Source organism: Zophobas morio, unplaced genomic scaffold, assembly GCF_036711695.1.
Source record: "Zophobas morio isolate AGI-343-1 ecotype UQ-CSIRO unplaced genomic scaffold, CSIRO_AGI_Zmor_V1 ptg000017l, whole genome shotgun sequence".
NCBI lineage: Eukaryota > Metazoa > Arthropoda > Insecta > Coleoptera > Tenebrionidae > Zophobas > Zophobas morio.
Genome location: NW_026972122.1, coordinates 1395214 through 1415426, shown reverse-complemented (window position 1 = coordinate 1415426; position 20213 = coordinate 1395214). Strand labels below are relative to the sequence as shown.

Sequence of the window (20213 nt, the reverse complement as noted above, 5' to 3'; positions counted from 1 at the left end):
CATGTTTTCCAAATACGAAGCACGTGAAAATACCTTGGAATGTTAGTTATTTAAAAATTTTATTTTTCAATGCAAATTACATCATTGTTCATTACTATCAATAAGGCATAATTTCCTCTGCGGTTTTGGGAACATACTATGGATTGCGTAGGTCATTGTTTTTTCTAAGAGACACAACGGGAAACAGAATGAACCCACTTAAATCAGTCAACCATAGACCATTGATCATTCTGATCGGTAGATCGCTGGCGCCATACCGATTTGTAGTCAAAGTTGCGTGTCGGGAAAAAATTGCAGTGTAGTTTTTTTGGTAAATATTTACTTGTTGTTTCTGTGCCCGAAAATCAAGTAAAGACGTGTGGGGGTGAGTCAATAGGGCAGAATTTTTGTCTTGCTTTTTAAATAGTTTTAAATATAAAGTAATATTTGTTTGGTTTGCGATTCTTACTTAATTTGGAATTTTGTATTTAAAACAATTTAAAAAGAAGTCAAAATTTTGAACTATTGATTTGTGTCGCGTTTTGTAGCCGATTTTTGGTTATTAGTTATTTTCAATCTTTGTTTTTTCACGTTTACTAGAACATTTTCTGCAAAAGTTTTGCAAAGGATTTGTTTTGGGAGTCACTTAAAAGGTAACAATTTAAAACGCACTTCCCAATTTGACAAAAAATTATAGTAAGCATAGGTTTTTTGCAAAATTTTGTGAGTTTTCTAAGAAAACTTGCAGTTTTTTCCCATTTCCACCTGGTTAGAGAATTTAAAATGGCCGTTTTACAATTTTTTCGTCAAAGTGAATCACCCAGTATATAATATTTAGTGATTCACTCATTTATTTCCGGAACTATCAACTCAAATGTCATTTGGGCACAAAGTATTGTAATATCCTAATATCGAACGACCACTTTGAATTTTTCTTGACGTTTCATGGCCCCTACGGAATGAAAAAAGTAGACCTCCGTTTCCGTCTGTCTGTCTGTTCTTTGTTGATAGATAATTGTTGAAGCTACTGAGCTGATTGTTGTAAAATTTTATAGGTATTATAGAAATATTGTGTAGATAGTAAAACCCTAACTAAAATTGCCCCAATAATTTGATGACGTCATCTAAAAATTTATATGGTAAATATTATTTCAATTTTATAAAATAACACACTCCTATATGCCTGGTGGTTGATGAATCCGCCTTGGTTTTTAATACTAGGCGTCCAGATTTTCGCAGAACGAGCAAAATTATGAAACATTTTGCAATACTATAAGATCAGTTAGTTAGTGTCACTTTTTTTTCTTACACTGTGCCTGGTATTATCTTTTTTTTTAAACTGAATTTATTTTATTGTACTTCAATTTTTACTTCCCGAGGGTAAGCGAGGGAGCTTTTGTAGTCGAATCCGTGACGCCTAGAATACGAAGAAATAGGTCTTCGATTTCCGTCTGTCTGTCTGTCTGTCCGTCCGTCTGTCCGCCGTCTGTCCGGATTTTTATAATCTCCGAAAGTACTGGGCCGATTGTTGTCAAAAGTCAATATAATATATATACCTATAATATGAGTCTATACTTGTGATTTATCACTACATTTTTTTTTAGATTTGTTTATATAGGGTGGCCCAAACAATTAATGTATATCAAGAATTGCAAAAGTGAAAACTTTGAAATCTTGCAGACGTTTTAAAGTTATTGAAACATGGTAAATTATTAATCAAAATACATCTGTTTATTGCCCCCAAAAAATTGATGACGTCATCTCAACATTTTTCCGAATAAATTCTACCTAAAATGTGCAAAATATGATGATTTAAAATTAAGCATGTACTGAGAAATTGACAATACATTTTTTACCGTTACTTATCGGTATTGAATATGTTTTATACTATCCGCATTTGTGCGGAAGGCGCTCTCTTGGAATTTATGTAATTCGTTTTTCTTCGTAAGGGTTATCACAAAATAAAATTGTATATCAATTTTTATACCGTTTTTTTGTCGAATCTTTTCGTCGGTTTTTTTGCGATGGGGGAATTTTTTTGGTGCTTTTTTGTTCTTTTTTTTGACATTTTTCCTCCCATATAGCGCCTTTTTTTATATCCTTTTTTTGTTTTATTTTGTTCAGTTTTTTTATGCAGTTTTAATTCCATTTTTCGACTTTTTCTCATTTTTTTATCATCTTCCTTTATATTTTTTGTTTTTTTGTCGCATCTTTTTTAGCATTTTTTTGTCGGATTTTTTATTGACTGTTTTTATAATTTATTGTCAGCTCCTTCTAATTTTTTGGGCTTTTTTGACGTTTTTTATTGCTTTTTAATCGCCTTTTTTGTTGCATTTTTTAGATCTTTGTTTTACCTTTTGTTTGCGGTTTTTGTTTGTAGCCGTTTTTGTCTTCTTCTTTATCGCCGTTTTTTATGGCTTTTTGTTTTTTGTTTCTTTTTATTTCCTTTTTTTATATCATTTTGATTATTTGTGGCGTTTTTGACACCTTTTTTGCGCTTTATTTTTAACACTTTTTCTATTGGCATTTTTGCGCACTTTTTTGTTTTTGATTCTTTTTTACTTTCCGAGCCTAAGCGACTCTCTACTTTTACGTTTTTTCGACCTTTCATGACCCCTAGAGTGCGAAGAAATAGTTCTCCCGTTTCCGTCTGTCTGTCTGTCTGTCTATTCGTCTGTCTGCCGTCTCGGATTTTTATTAGATATATAATCTCCGAAAGTATTGGGCCGATTGTTGTCAAATTTTGTATTTTAATTAAGAATATCATGTAGATGGTGAAATGCTAACCAAAATTTGTCTAATCATCCCCACCACGTCTTGCAGACGTTTTGATGTTATTGTAAGCATTGTAACTTTTTAATCAAAATGTATCTGTTTATCAACCCCCAAAAAATTGATGACGCCATCTCAAAATTTTTCCGAATAAATTCTACCTAAAATGTGCAAAATATGATGAGTTAAAATTAAGCATGTACTGAGAAATTGACAATACATTTTTTAGTGTTAGTTATCGGTCTTAAATATGTTTTATACTGTCCGCATTTGTGCGGAAGGCGCTCTCTTGGAATTTATGTCATTCGTTTTTCTTTATAAGGGTTATCACAAAATAAAATTGTATATAATTTTTTTACCGTTTTTTTGTCGAATGTTTTCGTCGGTTTTTTTGGGATGGCGGAATTTTTTTGGTGCTTTTTTGTTCGTTTTTTGACTTTTTGCTTCCCATAAAGCGCCTTTTTTTATATCCTTTTTTTGTTTTGTTTTGTTCAGTTTTTTTAAGCATATTTAATTTCGTTTTTCGACTTTTTCTCATTTTTTTATCATCTTCCTTTATATTTTTTGTTTTTTTGTCGCATCTTTTTTACCATTTTTTTGTCGGATTTTTTATTGACTTTTTATAATTTATTGTCAGCTCCTCCTATTTTTTTGGGTTTTTTTGACGTTTTTTTTTTTGGTTTTTAATCGCCTTTTTTGTTGCATTTTTTATATCTTTGTTTTACCTTTTGTTTGCGGTTTTTATTTGTAGCCTTTTTTGTCTTCTTCTTTATCGCCGTTTTTTATGGCTTTTTGTTTTTTGTTTCTTTTTATTTTCTATTTCTATATCATTTTGGTCATTTGTGGTGTTTTTGACACTTTTTTTTTTTCGCTTAATTTTTAACACTTTTTCTATTGGCCTTTTTTGCGCACTTTTTTGTTTTTGATTCTTTTTTAGTTCCCGAGCGTAAGCGACTCTCTACTTTTACGTTTTCTCGACCTTTCATGGCCCCTAGAGTACGAAGAAATAGGTCTCCCGTTTCCGTCTGTCTGTCTGTCCGTCTATCTGTCGTCTCGAATTTTTATTAGACAGATTATCTCCGAAAATGCTGAGCCGATTGTTGTCAAATTTTGTATTTATATTAGGAATATTATGTAGATGGTAAAATGCTAACCAAAATTTGTTTAATCATCCCCACCACGTCTTGCAGACTGTAAGCATTTTACTTTTTAATCAGAATGTATCTGTTTATCCAATCCCAAAAAATAGATCAACATTTTGCCGAATAAATCCTATCAAAAATATGCAAAATGTGATCAGTCTGTACTTGTAATTTATCATTGCAATCATATTTTTTAGATTTGCTTATACACGGTGACTCAAAAAATTTATGAATCAGGCAATTTATTTTATTGAATAAATCAAGAATTGCAAAACGGAAACTTTAAAATCTTGCAGACGTTTTAAATTTATTGTAAGCATGGTAAATTTTGAATCAAAATATACGCGCTCTCTTGGACTTTGCCCCATTGGTTTTTACTTCATAAGGGTTATCACAAAATAAAATCGCAAATTAAAATTTCATAATTTTTCAAAGAATTGGGATTTGTGGGACTATATTTCATAGGCGAGGGAAGTTCTGTCGAAATAACCTTAGACCAATTCTTTGTAGCCTATTTTATAGCCTTTTTGGCGGTGGTCTTTTGTCGCTTTTTTTGCCGTCTTTTTTTAACTTTTTTGACTCATTTATTCTAACATTTTTTATACTCTTGTTTTAGTCTTTCTTTTGCTTCCATTGCCTTTTTTGTTTTCTTTTTTATCGTTTCTTTTTGTATATACTTTTTTTACCGTTTTTTTGTCGTTTCTTTTCGTCGGTTTTCTTGGAGGGGGGGGGGATTTTTTCGCGCTTTTTTGTTCTTTTTTGACTTTTTGCCTACCATATACTTTTGTTTATTCTGTCAGTTTTTTATGCAGGTTTTTTGCTTTTTAAACTTTTTAATTCCTTTTTTCGACTTTTTCTCATTGTTTTATCATCTTTCTTTATATTTTTTTTTGTGGCATCTTTTTACCATTTTTTTGTCGGATGTTTTATTGACTGTTTTTATAATTTATTAGCTGCTCCTTCTACTTTTTTTGGACTTTTTTGTCGCTTGTTATTGCTTGTAATCGCCTTTTTTGTCATTTCTTTTATTATAAACTTTTTATGAAAATTTTATCTCCGACTATTTGTGCTTGTTGTTTCTTTTTATTTCCTTTTTTTATATCATTTTGGTTATTTGTGGTGTTTTTTGACACCTTTTTTTTCTATTGGCCTTTTTTGCGCACTGTTTTTGATTCTTTTTTACTTCCCGAGCGTAAGAGACTTTCTACTTTTACGTTTTCTCGACCTTACATGACCCCTAGAGTCCGAAGAAATAGTTCTCCTGTTTTCATCTGTCTGTCTGTCCGTCTGTCTGTCGTCCCGGACTTTTAATTGACAGATAATCCCCGGTAAAATGCTAACCAAAGTTTGTCTAATCATCTCCACCACGTCTTACAGATGTTTTGAAGTTATTGTAAGCATTGCAACTTTTTAATCAAAATGTATCTGTTTATTAACCCCAAAAAATTGATGACGTCATCTCAAAATTTTTCCGAATAAGTTCTACATAAAATGTGCAAAATATGATGAATTAAAGTTAAGCATGTACTGAGAAATTGACAATACATTTGTTTGTATTCGTTATCGGCTTTAAATATGTTTTATACTGTCCGCATTTGTGCGGGACGCGCTCTCTTGGAATTTATGTCGTTAGTTTTTACTTCATTGGGATTATCACAAAATAAAATCGCAACATCAAATTTCATAATTTTTTAAAGCAGCAAAAGCGAGGAAAGTTCTGTCTAAATGATCTTCCATCAGTTATTTGTAGTCTATTTTATAGCCTTTTTGACGACGGTCTTTTGTCGCTTTTTTTGTCGTCTTTTTTTACCTTTTTTGACCCATTTATTCTCATGTTTTTTGGACACTTGTTTCAGTGTTTTTTTTTGCTTCCATTGCCTTTTTATTTTCTTTTTTATCGCTTCTTTTTGTGTACAATTTGTTTACCGTTTTTTTTGTCGAATTTTTTCGTCGGTTTTCTTGGGGGTGGGGGAATTTTTTGGTACTTTTTTGTTTTTTTTGACTTTTTGCCTCCCATATACCGCCTTTTTTATATCCTTTTTTTGTACTATTTTGTTGAGTTTTTTTATACAGATTTAATTCCTTTTTTCGACTTTTTCTTTATATTTTTTGTTTTTCTTTTTACCGTTTTTTTTTGTTGCATTTTGTGTTGACTATTTTTATAATTCATTGTTAGCTCCTCGTCCTATTTTTTTGGGCATTTTTGATGTTTTTTATTGCTTTTTATCGCCTTTTTTGCTGCATTTTTTAGATCCTTCTTTCACCTTTTTTTGCGGTTTTTATTTGTAGCCTTTTTATCTTCTTCTTTATCGCCGTCTTTTATGGCTTATTCTTTTTCATTTCTTTTATTATAAACTTGTTATAATATTTTTATCCAAGACTATTTGGCCGTTTTCTTTCGTTTTATTTCCCTTTTTTTTATAATTTTGGTTATGATTTAGCTGTTTTTGACCTTTTTTTTTAATTTTTTTGTAACACTTTTTTTCTATTGGCATTTTTCTCCGCACTTTTTAGCTTTTTAATTCCTTTTTTCGACTTTTTCTCATTTTTTTATAATCTCTATATATTTTTTTGTGGCATATTTTTACCATTTTTTGTCGCTTTTTATTGCTATTTAATCGCCTTTTTTGTCGCCTTTTATAGATCCTTGTTTTACCTTTTTTTTTTGCGGTTTTTATTTGTAGCCTTTTTATCTTCTTCTTTATCGCCGTTTTTTATGGCTTATTCTTTGTCATTTCTTTTATTATAAATTTCTTATAATATTTTTATCCCAGACTATTTGGCCTTTTTCTTTCGTTTTATTTCCCTTTTTTTATATCATTTTGGTTATGATTTAGGTGTTTTTGACACCTTTTTTTTAACTTTTTTGTAACACTTTTTTTCCATTGGCATTTTTCTCCGCACTTTTTAGATTTTTAATTCCTTTTTTCGACTTTTTCTCATTTTTTTATATTCTCTATATATTTTTTTGTGGCATATTTTTACCATTTTTTGTCGCTTTTTATTGCTATTTAATGGCCTTTTTTGTCGCCTTTTATAGATCCTTGTTTTACCTTTTTTTTGCGCTTTTTATTTGTAGCCTTTTTGTCTTCTTCTTTATCGCCGTTTTTTATGGCTTATTCTTTGTCATTTCTTTTATTATAAACTTCTTATAATATTTTTATCCAAGACTATTTGGCCGTTTTCTTTCGTTATATTTCCCTTTTTTTTATAATTTCGGTTATGATTTAGGTGTTTTTGACACCTTTTTTTTTTAATTTTTTTGTAACACTTTTTTTCTATTGGCGTTTTTCTTCGCACTTTTTAAATTTTTAATTCCTTTTTTCGACTTTTTCTCATTTTTTTATAATCTTTATATATTTTTTTGTGGCATATTTTTACCATTTTGTGTCGCTTTTTATTGCTATTTAATCGCCTTTTTTGTCGCCTTTTATAGATCCTTGTTTTACCTTTTTTTTGCGCTTTTTATTTGTAGCCTTTTTGTCTTCTTCTTTATCGCCGTTTTTTATGGCTTATTCTTTGTCATTTCTTTTATTATAAATTTCTTATAATATTTTTATCCCAGACTATTTGGCCTTTTTCTTTCGTTTTATTTTCCTTTTTTTATATCATTTTGGTTATGATTTAGGTGTTTTTGACATCATTTTTTTAACTTTTTTGTAACACTTTTTTTCTATTGGCGTTTTTCTTCGCACTTTTTAAATTTTTAATTCCTTTTTTCGACTTTTTCTCATTTTTTTATAATCTCTATATATATTTTTTGTGGCATGTTTTTACCATTTTTTGTCGCTTTTTATTGCTATTTAATCGCCTTTTTTGTCGCCTTTTATAGATCCTTGTTTTATCTTTTTTTTGCGCTTTTTATTTGTAGCCTTTTTGTCTTCTTCTTTATCGCCGTTTTTTATGGCTTATTCTTTGTCATTTCTTTTATTGTAAACTTCTTATAATATTTTTATCCCAGATTATTTGGCCTTTTTCTTTCGTTTTATGTCCCTTTTTTATACCATTTTGGTTATGATTTAGGTGTTTTTGACACCTTTTTGTTTTAATTTTTTGTAACACTTTTTTCTATTGGCCTTTTTCTCCGCACTTTTTAGATTTTTAATTCCTTTTTTCGACTTTTTCTCATTTTTTTATAATCTCTATATATTTTTTTGTGGCATATTTTTACCATTTTTGTCGCTTTTTATTGCTATTTAATCGCCTTTTTTGTCGCCTTTTATAGATCCTTGTTTTACCTTTTTTTTTTGTTTTTGATTCTTTTTTACTTCCCGAGCGTAAGTCGGGTCCGTCTGCCGACTCTCTACTTTTACGTTTTTCTTGACTCCTAGAGTACGAAAAAATAGGTCTTCCGTTTCCGTCTGTCTGTCTGTCTGTCTGTCAATCTGTCTATCTGTCCGTCTGTCTGCTGTCTCCGATTTTTATCTTATCTGTCTATAATCTCCGAAAGTACTGGGCCGATTGTTGTCAAATTTTGTATTTATATTAGGAATATCATGTAGATGGTAAAACGCTAACCAAAATTTATCAAAAATTGTAACTTTTTAGTCAAATTGTTTATCAACCCAAACAATTGATGACGTCATCTCAAAATTTTGCCGAATACATATATATCCTATCAAAATTGTACAAAATATGATCAGTCGATACTTGTTTAATTTTTCTTTCCAAATTCTAAAATATCTTGAAACCTGTTCATCAAAACTAACGTCGCTATGTTTTTTTTTTTGATAAAAAATCTAAATCTATAAAAAGATATACGATGATTACGATGTTCTATAAAAAAAAAACAACAAAAATTTGTAATCTTTAATTGGAATACCTTGTACATGTGAAAATAATCTACAATAACTCTGTGTCATTCATAACATTTAGAACAGTCTGTATATACTTCCAAATAGTCCTTATTATAGATTATCTATTGTTGTTTCTAAAATAATTCAACACTTTTCATTAAAGTTGAGGAACAAAATTAATATCTAATTCTCAAGTGAGTTGTGATGTTAGCAGGATTCATTTTAGGGCCTTTGCTGTTTGTGATATACAGGGTGAATCACTGAGCTCGCGGACCTCGATATCTCATTAATTACTAGAGACAAAAAGAGTCAGACCAAACATGATTAAAATGAATTATTTTCGATTATACAGAGTGTTTCGTTTTTGAGCCATAGCACACAACTTAGTTTGTTTAAGTAAAGCCATTTCGTGAGTTTTATAACAATAGTTTGTTTTTGAGAAGATAGAGAGGTATGCGCTTTGTTGTGGTAGCAATTAAAATAAATTTTAATGTACAGAGTGTTTGAAAAATTGTAAATTTTCAAATATCGATATTTCACTTTTTCAAACACAACAAAGTGTTTGGATGTCTCTTAAGAAAGTAAAACATCGCAATAACTATCAAGTTTCAATATAGAAAATACTTAACAAAAAAGAAAGAGAACAAAAACAGAAGAAACTTCAGTAATAGAATACGATATCTTCAAATAATAATAAATTCCATCCTTCAAGTGACTGAAATTTGAATGACTGAAAAATATTAACAATAAAAACAATTTAAAATTTTTGTTGAAATTATGCAGCTCACAACTTGGATCAGCATTGGAGTATGTTGTGGTTTGATCGTACGCTTAATTAAAATAATAGTACAACGCGTTCCAAGAAAAGCCACCCAATTTTAACCCGTGTAAACCCACAATTTAATTTAAACCTCTAATTAACCACCAAAATGATCTAACATGGACTTCCAGGTTGCGCAATCTACCACAGTTCGTCGGTTTTTGGCACACCTAAACACTGATAATAATCGTTTACAAGAGCAGGTTGTGTATCAGATTAAAAAAAAATATGGTTTTTTAATTGGTGATTTGGTATGGACAATTTTCTTGCAGATACTCACGACAAACAGTTTCCGTGACTAAACTGAGAAAATTTTACGACCTTTTTACGGCCTTAATGTATTCAAATGAATTGTTGTCTTCGGTTTATTGGCACTGTTAAACGCAATTACTAGGAAATTGTGGAATAAAAATGAATTGCAAAACGGCGATGAATAATGATTGACACTAATTATTTTCCTACGGCGTGTTTAAAACACAGCTTGTAAACACATTGAGCAACATTTTCAGCAAAACTTTGACAACTTAGCAGTGTGACATGTATGAATTAGTGCTTTTGCATTCAGAAACGTTCTAGAGTGCTTTCTAGGACGCAATTGGCGTCATTTCCTCTGAATTAAATTAATTTGAAATAAATTTTTCATGATTTATTCCCTGTAGAGGTAGTTGTGACGTAAGTCGTTATCTCACTTAGGTGGTAATACCGGAAAAGTCATAAATAATTTAATTCTTCAATTATGTACCTACTTTTGTGTGGATTTATAAAAATTACACCTGGATTACATAGATCCTTAATCTTGCATAAGTGTTTTCTGTGGAAAAAACATCAATTAGATATAGTATCAAAATGACTTAATCGTTACACCGAAATTTACCAAAAACCCTTTGTATCGAATATCTTTTTTTTTATCGTAAAGGATCTACAATCAATAAAAATTCGTAGAGTGTGTCTAAAAACCACAACTTGTTGTGTAATCTTTAAATGGAAACAGTCGTCTACTTTTTTTGTTGTTGTTATCATTTAAAAGCTTTATTTCATATCGCCTCTATCTTAGTCTTATGTAAATACATCATTTTTGAGGAAAAACACAATTTGGTTACGTAACGTCAAATGCTTTTATCATTACGTGTGACAAGCAAATTGATAAGTATTGTCTGGCTTGTATTGACATTTTTTTATAACCGATAGCGACAAGTGGAATATAAAACTGAACCCACGATATTTTATTTCAAGTGTTTTAGTTCCATTTAAAAAATAGTACTATTTATTATAGCAGAATTTTAATTTTATAACATTATATTATACGAACAGTTTGAAGCTAAAAAAATGTATGAACTTTAGTTCATTACCTTACAAATGAGTCAGATAAGCAAAATTTGCGTGTAACTTGAAATTCAAAACTACCACTTTATAAAAGTAGATTATATTTTAAAAATTTTCCACATAATGCATGTAATTTAATCAGACACTTGAAGTGTTGTGATATACAGTGTCCTCCACACTATTTGTGTCTGTGCAGCTTATTTAAAACTATATTTGTTATGTGTTGACAGAGTTTTCAAGTACAAACCGGATTTATTATTTATTGACTACATAACCAGCGTGCAAATGCAGCGAAAAGTAAATATTGTGTTGTCGTACGTCAGTAATTAACGTGCAATGTATAGTAATCCGACTCAATTACTATTATTGTGTGATTTTTCCACACTAAATATAGTTTTCTCGAAAAAAAAAATAACCAAATTTTGCAATAACCGCGATTGACGAAAAAATAAATCCGTCATTTTTTTCATTTCAATATGTGTGTTAAGTTAAGTTAAGTTTCGACCTTGGAATACGCAATATCCTCGATAACTTTTACTATTCGTATTCACTTATTACACTGTTTAAACATTATTAAGCAGATATTACCCGATAAGGTCTACTTGATAAAATAACTTGCATATAATTGGCATTGTAACATTTTTGGTACTACGTATCTGATCAATAAAACCTTTTCGTGTAGTACCGCTTCAAACTCACAAACCTGTCGGACACCTGCAAAAACCCAGTAGTCAATATTGACTCCCCGTTTCCACGAATTCTAAATGTGTCATTTGCTAATAATCGTGAAAAAACACTGATATTGTTCGCATTCTTGCGTTATCTATTAATCAAAACTAACTTCGTGTTTTCGTGGGATTTCTAAATACCAATAAAGGGCAGCTCACTTTCATTTTTATCTTAGATTAGATAAATTCGCAAAGTGTCAGTTTATTTTTACATCGTTTAAGACGTGTGGTGGTACCTAGTTAAGACTTAAATATGTATGATGGTGGGGACTCCGTAAAGAAAATTAACCCCAAAGAAAAAGCCAATTTATTTTCATTAATAACATTCCTGTAAGTATTGCCTCTCCAATCTCTTAATTTTCTATTTGTACCACTTGCAGTTTCACATGGGAGCTCTTCAGGAAGGGTTTTCGGAAAGATTTCACCGAAGATGACATATACGAAGTACCTCGAAACTTTCGCTCGGCGGAGTTAGGCGATAATTTAGAAACAGAATGGGAGAAAGAAGCAGCTAAAAACAAACCGTCGTTGTTACGACTGCTATGGACTTGTTACGGAAGGTACTACCTTCTGCTAGGGGTTATCCAACTCGTGATGAGGGTTCTCATGGTGTAATTAACCCCCGACTGAGAGTGACAAGCGCACTAAATTCACTCTTCTAGGTTGGTTCAGCCACGAGCTCTAGGCAAACTCGTGTCGTACTTCACCGCGGACACCAAACTAACCCGACTTGATGCTATTTACTATGCAACCATCGTAATAGGGTTTAACATCATCAACACCACCTACAACCACAACTACATGTTCTGGATCTTGGAACTAGGAATCCGGATTAAAACCTCAGTGTGCTCTTTAATTTACAGAAAGTCGCTGAAACTAACCACGTCAAAATTGTCGGAAATTGGAATCGGGAGAATCGTGACGATTGTCTCCAAAGACGTACTAAGTATAGAATACGCGATAATTTTTCTCAACGACATGTGGATAGGTCTGATTCTGTTTGTTCTAACGTCGGCCCTAATGTACTCGAGAGTCGGAATAGCGGCTTTGGCCGGCTCTCTCTTCCTGTTGTTCATAATACCCCTTCAAGGTAACTATTCGTACCAAAATTAACAACTCCTGTCACTGTCATTGTAGTCCTTCTGGGTAAACTCACGTCCACCTTGCGTCTAAAAGGCAGCAAAATGACTGATCGCCGCCTCCAAGTCACCCAAGAAACAATCTCCGCCATCAAGATCATCAAAATGTACACTTGGGAGATCTTCTTCGGTAAGAAAATATCAGAAGCTAGGAAGGCCGAAATGAAGAAAACGCGTCAGATTTACTGGACTAAAGCCACGGCTCTTGTGACCGGCGGACTGGTCATCAACCTGACTTTATACATAATCGTGATGACCTACATCCAACTGGGTAACACTTTCACCGCTGAAGTTTCCTTCTTCATTCTGGGGTGTCTTCAAGCCTTACGATCAACCGTCACCATTTCCATACCAATCGGGATAGCTCAAACCGCCGAACTCATAGCTTCCGTTCGCCGAATTTACAAAGTTTTAGCCGCTAAAGAACAACCAGAAACCGCTAGAGACGACAAAGCCCCGAAAGCGTCAATCCAGCTCCAGCAAGTGTCAGTCGAAATCAACAACACCCAAATCCTCCACGACATCGACCTAAATATTAATTCTGGGTTGAATTTTCTGACTGGGAGACTCGGTGGTGGGAAAAGCTCGCTCTTGAAGACTATTCTTGAAGACTATCCGATCTGCGACGGCAAACTCCATGTCAAAGGTACCATGTCGTACGCAGCCGAAGAACCCTGGCTTTTCCCGTCCTCGATCAGACAGAACATCCTCTTCGGACAAGAATTCAACGAAGAACGGTACAGAAAAGTGCTCAAGGTTTGCGCCCTTGACTTTGATATTGATACTTTTGAAAAGGGTGACCACACGATTGTCGACGATCGGGGACAAAACTTGAGTAAAGGGCAGCAGGCGAGGATCGGGTTAGCCAGAGCTGTGTACTGTGATAGCGATATTTACCTCTTGGATGACTGTTTGTCGTCGCTGGATACCCAAGTGCAAAAGTTTGTGTTCACCGAATGTGTGAAAAATTTTCTTAGAGATAAAATAGTGGTTATGATTTCGCACAACGAAAATCAGTTGAAGGAAGCTGACAACATTATTCTAATGGAAAATGGGACAGTCAAGTCGGTTTTAAAACCTTCTGATATTCCAGATGAAGAACTCGAAAATTTCGTCCGCGAAAAAGACAAAGTGGACGAAGACGACATTATCGATAATATAGTGGTGGATGAAGAAGACGACCAAGAAGACGCTAAATTGATTAAGAGTAAACCAAACCAGAATATCTACCACGAAAACAAGAAAGAAGGAAGCGTCGCTTACAAAGTGTATCAAAAGTATTCAGCCTTCGGTGGTGGGTACTTAGTTCTGGTACCACTTTTCATCGTCTTTGTAGCAGCACAATTCATGACTAGCTACTCCCAGCAGTTAGTAAGCAGCTGGTAATTATTTTTGTTCAATTTGGACACCCACTAACACTCTCGTTGTAGGGTTAACATTCAACAAAACATATCCGAATACAAATCTAACACAACCAATACAACACAGTATGACAAACTAGTTAAAAAAAACTCCAAAGCGTTGACCGTCTACTCTGTAGCGGTTATAGCTTCCACTCTCTTGTTGTTATTCCGAGCCTACGCTTACTTCACTTTTGCCGGAAAAGCCTCCGTGGGCCTCCACAAGTCCATGATTCTAAGCGTAGTCAAAGCAACAATGAAATTCTTCGATTTGCATTACATTGGAAACATTTTGAATCGGTTTTCGAAAGATTTAGCCACGATTGACGAAATTTTGCCCCTGAATTTTTACGAGTGCTTGAGTGTGAGTATTTGCGTCACTGGTACCACATTGACTACTATTTTATTTTCAGTTTGTTTGTAGGGTCACTGGGATGCTCATTCTCATTTTGATAGTTCAGTGGACTTTCATTTTACCGGCGATAGTCGTCTTTGTGATTTTATTTTTCCTGCGAAGGTGGTACCTTCCAACTGGGAGGAGCTTAAAACGACTTGATTCAGCAAGTAGGTGCTTTCTATTAGTTGTATTTAGTGTAATGATGCACTTTCAGCCCGAAGCCCGATGATCGGTCACATCAATGCGTCTTTAGAAGGTCTAACAACCATCAGAGCCTACGGTACTCAACAAATCCTCAAGAAAGAGTTCGACAGACACCAAGATTTGTATACCTCGACGTTCTACATGATGCAGTCCACATCAAGAGCTTTTGCCTACTTCCTAGACATGCTATGTAATTTTTTCATTATCGCAATCGTGTTGAGGTTCGTCGTAGTCCGGAAAGGTGAGTTTTTGGCCATTTTGACACCCGTCTTGAGATAGTTTTGTAGACACGCTGGCTGGAAATGTTGGTTTAGCGATAACTCAAGCCCTTGGTCTCACCGGTCTTCTCCAATGGGGTATAAGACAGTGGGCGGAGTTAGAAAACCAGATGACCTCAGTCGAACGAGTCGTGGAATATATAAACGTGGAACAAGAGAACCGAAGTGGACAATCCATCGACAATTGGCCCCAAAAATGCAAAATCACCTACAAAGACGTCAATCTGACATACGGGAAATCGAAAGACTACGTTCTGAAAAATATCAATTTTACTATAAACTCGAGAGAGAAAGTTGGCATTGTGGGGAGAACAGGTGCTGGAAAATCGTCACTGATATCAGTTCTTTTCCGGCTGTATCAGTACGATGGTACTATAAGCATAGACGACGTGGACATTAGAACTCTGTCTTTGGAATTCTTGAGATCGAATATCTCCATCATCCCTCAGGACCCTATTCTCTTTAGTGGTACCATTCGTGACAATATAGATCCGACGGGACGGTACAAGGATCACGAGATCTGGAAGGCTATCAGTACTACTCGTTTAAAAGACATAGTGCCCAGTTTAGATTACAGAATTACGGAAGGAGGGTCTAATTTTAGTGCTGGACAAAGACAGCTGATTTGTTTAGCCAGAGCTGTTATAAGTAAGAGTAAGATAATTGTGTTGGATGAGGCCACGGCGAATGTAGATCCGGAAACTGACGTCATGATCTATACTACGATCCAGGAGTGTTTTGCGGAATGTACTGTTCTAATGATTGCTCATAGATTACACACTGTGTTGTATTCTGACAAGGTGATGGTGGTAGATAAGGGGGAAATCGTGGAGTTTGATAATCCGAATGTGTTGCTCGATAACAAGAATGGGGCCTTCTACAAAATGATTGAACAGGCGAATTTATTGAAATAGGTTATATTTTTAGAGAGAGTTGTATGTTTTATAGAAACTTCCAAAGGACAATAAAATTTTTCTATTTACTGTACCTGTATTGTTTTTTATTTATTTTTTTTTCGTCGGAATTTTTGCGCTCTTTATGTCTTTATTACGAATTATATATTAGTTGAGGTTAATCGATTTTGCGCTTGAGTGTATAGGCAGCCAGCCACACACACACAAATTATTAAAAATTTACACGCTTGTTATAAAGTTTCACATGCAAATTATGTATTCCTGGTTCGCGGACTGTCTATAAAAATGTCGTGGACATGCAATATAAGAAATGAATGTGGATTGATTGATTTATGTATAAATTTTTGCTTCATACTTTTCGGAATATTGCTTACGTCATCAATTTCGGTTCGGTAAATAAGTGAAATCTCTGCAACTGTAGTTAACGATCAGAACTTCTGCTAGGATAGTCAACGCCGATAACAAAATATTTTTTATTTCCTTCAAACATGACAGTTAGATTAGTAATCACTCCGTAGTTTTGGGTTGTCTAAAAGTTTCCTTTTTTAAAAACGGTCTTAAAAAAAAGTTAGCTCACGATACGTATTTCAAGCGAGTTTTGTGTAATTCTGATGACTTCGTCAACTTTTTATCAAAGACAAGGTAAAAGCGTCAAAAAAAGACAAAAAAAAAAGAGAAACAAAGGAGGACAGAAAGGGGGATAACAAAACATGAACAAAAAAGACAACAAAAAAAGTAACATGAAACGCCAAAAAAAGGCGACAAAAACAAAAAAAAGCAAACAAAAAACGATAAAAAACAACAAAATAAACGACAACAAAAGGGACGAGAACAACAATCAATGTCATCCTTTTTGCCCTTTCCGTTCTTTTTCGTCTTTTTCGTAATTTTTCATCCTTGTCGTCCTTTTTCGTCCGTCTCGACCTTTTTTGTCATTTTCGATCTTTTCGTCCTTTGTCGACCTTTTCGACCTTTTCGTGCTTTCTTGGCCTTTTTCGTCCTTTTCGACCTTTTCGTCCTTTTTCGTCCTTTTTCGTCCTCTTCGTACTTTTTCGTCCTTTTTTCGTCCTTTGCCGTCCTTTTTCGTCCTTTTTGTCCTTTTTCGTCCACTTCGTCCTTTTCGTCCTTTTTCGTCCTCTTTCGTCCTCTTCCTCTTTCGTCCTTTTCGTCCTTTTTCGTCCGTTTCCTAATTTCTCGTCCTTTCTGTCCTTCTTCATCCTTTTCGTCCTTCTTCGTCCTCTTTCGTCCTTTTCGTCATTTTTCGTCCTTTTCCTAATTTCTCGTCCTTTCCGTCCTTTTTCGTCCTTTTCGTCCTTTTTCGTCCTTCGTCCTTTTTTCGTTCTTTGTCGTCCTTTTCGTCCTTTATCGTCCTTTTCGTAATTTTTCATCCTTTGTCGTCCTTATCGACCTTTTCGACCTTTTCGTCCTTTTTCGTCCTTTTCGTCCTTTTTAGTCCTTGTCGACCTTTTCGTCCTTTTTCGTCCTTCGCGACCTTTTTCGTCCTTTTCGACCTTTTCGTCCTTTTTCGTCCTCTTTCGTCCTTTTCGTCATTTTTCGTCCTTTTCCTAATTTCTCGTCCTTTCCGTTCTTTTTCGTCCTTTTCGTCCTTTGTCGTCCTTTTTCGTTCTTTTTCGTTCTTTTCGACCTATGTACATACAATAAAAAAAGGGCAGGGGAAAAGGTGTCAAAAAATCGATTAAAATAGACAAAAAGGAGACAATAAGTAGTGACCCAAAAAACAACAATAAAGCCATAGAAAATGTGACAAAAGGACGAAAAAAAAAGACAAAAACTGGGGACATAAAAACGAAAAGTAGAGTCCGGAAAAAGCGACAAAAAGAAAGGCGGACAGAAAAAGCGTTTAAATAAACAAAAAAGATTCCACAAAAGGCAGAAACAAGGGGAATAAAAACGAAAAGAAGACTCCGAAAAAATCAACAAAACAATTGACAAAATATTCAAAAAAAAATGGTCGAAGGTTATTTTGACAGCACTTCGCCCGCGCCTGAAATACAACAAAACAAATCCAGCTATTTTGAAAAATTGTAAAATTTGAGTATGCGGATTTTATTTTTTTAAAAGAACTGTTATAAGTCAAAATAAAGATATGTATGTAACGTTGAAGTCCAAATGTGTTTTCCCTTAACAAAATTTTGTGAAGGTAAAGAACGAAAACGCGAAAAAAGTTACCGAAAAAACGACAAAACAAACGAAAAAAAAGAACAACTTATAATGCGACAACAAAAGCGATAATAAGAAACGACAAAAAAGTAATAAAATAATCGACAAGATACATAGACACACAACAAAAAAAGTACAGGAAGAAAAGGTCACAAAGATTAAAACATACAAAAAGGGACAAATAGAAGGCGACAAAAAAGGCGACACAGGCACAGTATGAAGTCATCAAAAAAATCAACAATAAAGCCATAGAAAATACAACTAAAGGACGAAAGGGATACAATAAAAACTAAAAAAAGGGCGACATAAAAATGAAAAGAAAATTTCTATAAAAGTGGCAAAATAATCGACAAAATATAAAACAAAAAAAAAGGTGGTCAGAAAAGGCGACTGAAAAAACAAAACAACGAAAAAACAAACGAGAAAAAAAGGAACAAACAAAGGACACAAAAGACGACACAAATAGAGACAATAAGATGCGACCAGAAAAGGCAACAAAAAGCGACAAAACGACGAAAAAGATTGCACAAAAGGAGAAAGGGGAACAAAATCGAAAAGGAAACTCCTGAAAAAGTGACAAAACAATCGACAAAATAAATTAAAAAGGACGGGGGGAAAAGGAACAAATATTGGATGATCAAAAAAAAACGCAACAAAAAGACGACAAAACAGGGACAATAATATGTGAACAAAAAAACAAGAGGAAAAAAACGGCAAAAAAAAGAAAAGGAAGCAAAAAAGGCAATAAAAAATTTAAAAGAATTAATAACCAACTCCGATCCTCTTATAGTACTATAACAGTGTTTTATTAGTGTTGTTAGATTCAGGTATTAAGGTTATTTTTAAAATAGCCGTTTATTGAACAACATTAGCTTTTATTCGATTTCGTTTTTTTTTTGGGAAACTCTAGAAGCCTGGGACAAAAAATGAAGCGGATTCATGATCCAGAATCTTATTTTGAAAAATTTAAATAGTTTTTTTTCAAAATTCAGGTATATTTTAGTCAGCGTTTAATATGTACAGGATATTCTTCACAACAATCGATCCAATAGTTTCGAGACAAAAGGAAAGGGAGACCTATTTTTTTATAATCTAGGCTATTTGAATTGGCCGTAAAATTAACCAACTCTAAGAAAATTTTCTTGCACTATTTCGCCAAACAATTACCATTTTTAAAAATTTCGATTAAAGCATTTACAATAGTTTCAGAAGTGGAAAACTCTTTATTTAAATTTAAATAACGTTTACAGGTCGAAGAGATTGGCTAACACGGATTAATCACTAATCAGTAATGATAGCAGAAGGCTTGTCTGAATGTCAGTTATTTCGTGGTTGGTGGTCAGCACTGGTTTGAAATAATAATGATAATAATAATAATAGTATTCGTTGTCGGCGTCATATTTGTAAAAGTGAGGACAGACTTGTGATACCGTTTATGTAATTCACAAACCTGAAAATTTTCAAAGCTAACGTATAACACATTTTTGAAATTTTTCGGTATATAATCTTCGCCTCAGATCTTCTAAAATAGCCTCGAAATCATAATTAAAACACACACATCCGCTGACAGACAATAATTACATTTCGCGGTGCTTAATTAATATTCCATTACGAGCGCTACCACAACTGTATGCAAATTGACTAAAATATGAAGTCACGGAACTTTTTAAAACATGCGCTTTCCTTAACAGAATTTAATAAAACTCAAACACGTCCAAGCCTCCCGTCACAGTGAAAAAATGATGGAAAATTTCAGTTTCCTAACTTAAAATCTTCACACATGAACTAAGTATGACTAATTTTTTATTAATAATAAAGCTCCATCATACAGTTGAACACTTGTTGAACACGCTGTACAATGTTTTCTACTTTACCTGTTGTTATTTAAAAAAATGGAAAATCTAGTCGCTACTGTGAAATGAAATGACTGAAACAAATTTTAAGGTTGGCAATTATGAATTACACTATGCAACAAATTAAAAAAAAATAAAATTCACAGAATGCACAGTATGTAGTTAAAATTTCTTACCTCAAACTCAATTGAGGATCATGCTTGAAAGAATCGTATCACATCAGGTTTCAAAGTGAAAAGTGTTTATTGAATTTTTTGAAATCATACAAAATTAATAAAACAAAACTT

At 33.3% G+C, this 20213-nt stretch overlaps 2 protein-coding genes across 3 annotated transcripts in view; both read left to right on the top strand.

Moving 5' to 3' along the window:
* LOC135130509 (ATP-binding cassette sub-family C member 4-like) overlaps positions 1–20213 on the top strand; it is a 63217-nt gene that overhangs the window by 7773 nt on the left and 35231 nt on the right. The gene's annotated exons all lie outside the window — the stretch shown is intronic.
* On the top strand, positions 11371–15965 carry LOC135130508 (probable multidrug resistance-associated protein lethal(2)03659). Of its 2 annotated transcripts, XM_064057904.1 has the most exons (8): positions 11371–11890; positions 11941–12171; positions 12223–12650; positions 12698–14081; positions 14130–14463; positions 14513–14663; positions 14711–14941; positions 14988–15965. In XM_064057904.1, exons 1-8 carry the CDS (start codon positions 11814–11816, stop codon positions 15890–15892), a joined length of 3741 nt encoding a protein of 1246 aa, XP_063913974.1. In that variant the 5' UTR covers positions 11371–11813; the 3' UTR covers positions 15893–15965. The 2 variants fall into 2 exon arrangements, with proteins under 2 accessions (XP_063913974.1, XP_063913975.1); XM_064057905.1 differs by lacking the exon at positions 11371–11890 and having other exon boundaries at positions 12092–12169.

What these genes read in the sequence shown, in the direction of transcription:
- LOC135130508 (XM_064057904.1), top strand. Translation starts at nt 11,814, where the DNA reads ATGTATGATGGTGGGGACTCCGTAAAGAAAATTAACCCCAAAGAAAAA. An exon ending in CAGCAGTTAGTAAGCAGCTG is followed by an intron (nt 14,082 to 14,129) that starts GTAATTATTTTT and finishes CTCTCGTTGTAG; the next exon opens with GGTTAACATTCAACAAAACA. An exon ending in ATTTTTACGAGTGCTTGAGT is followed by an intron (nt 14,464 to 14,512) that starts GTGAGTATTTGC and finishes TTTTATTTTCAG; the next exon opens with TTTGTTTGTAGGGTCACTGG.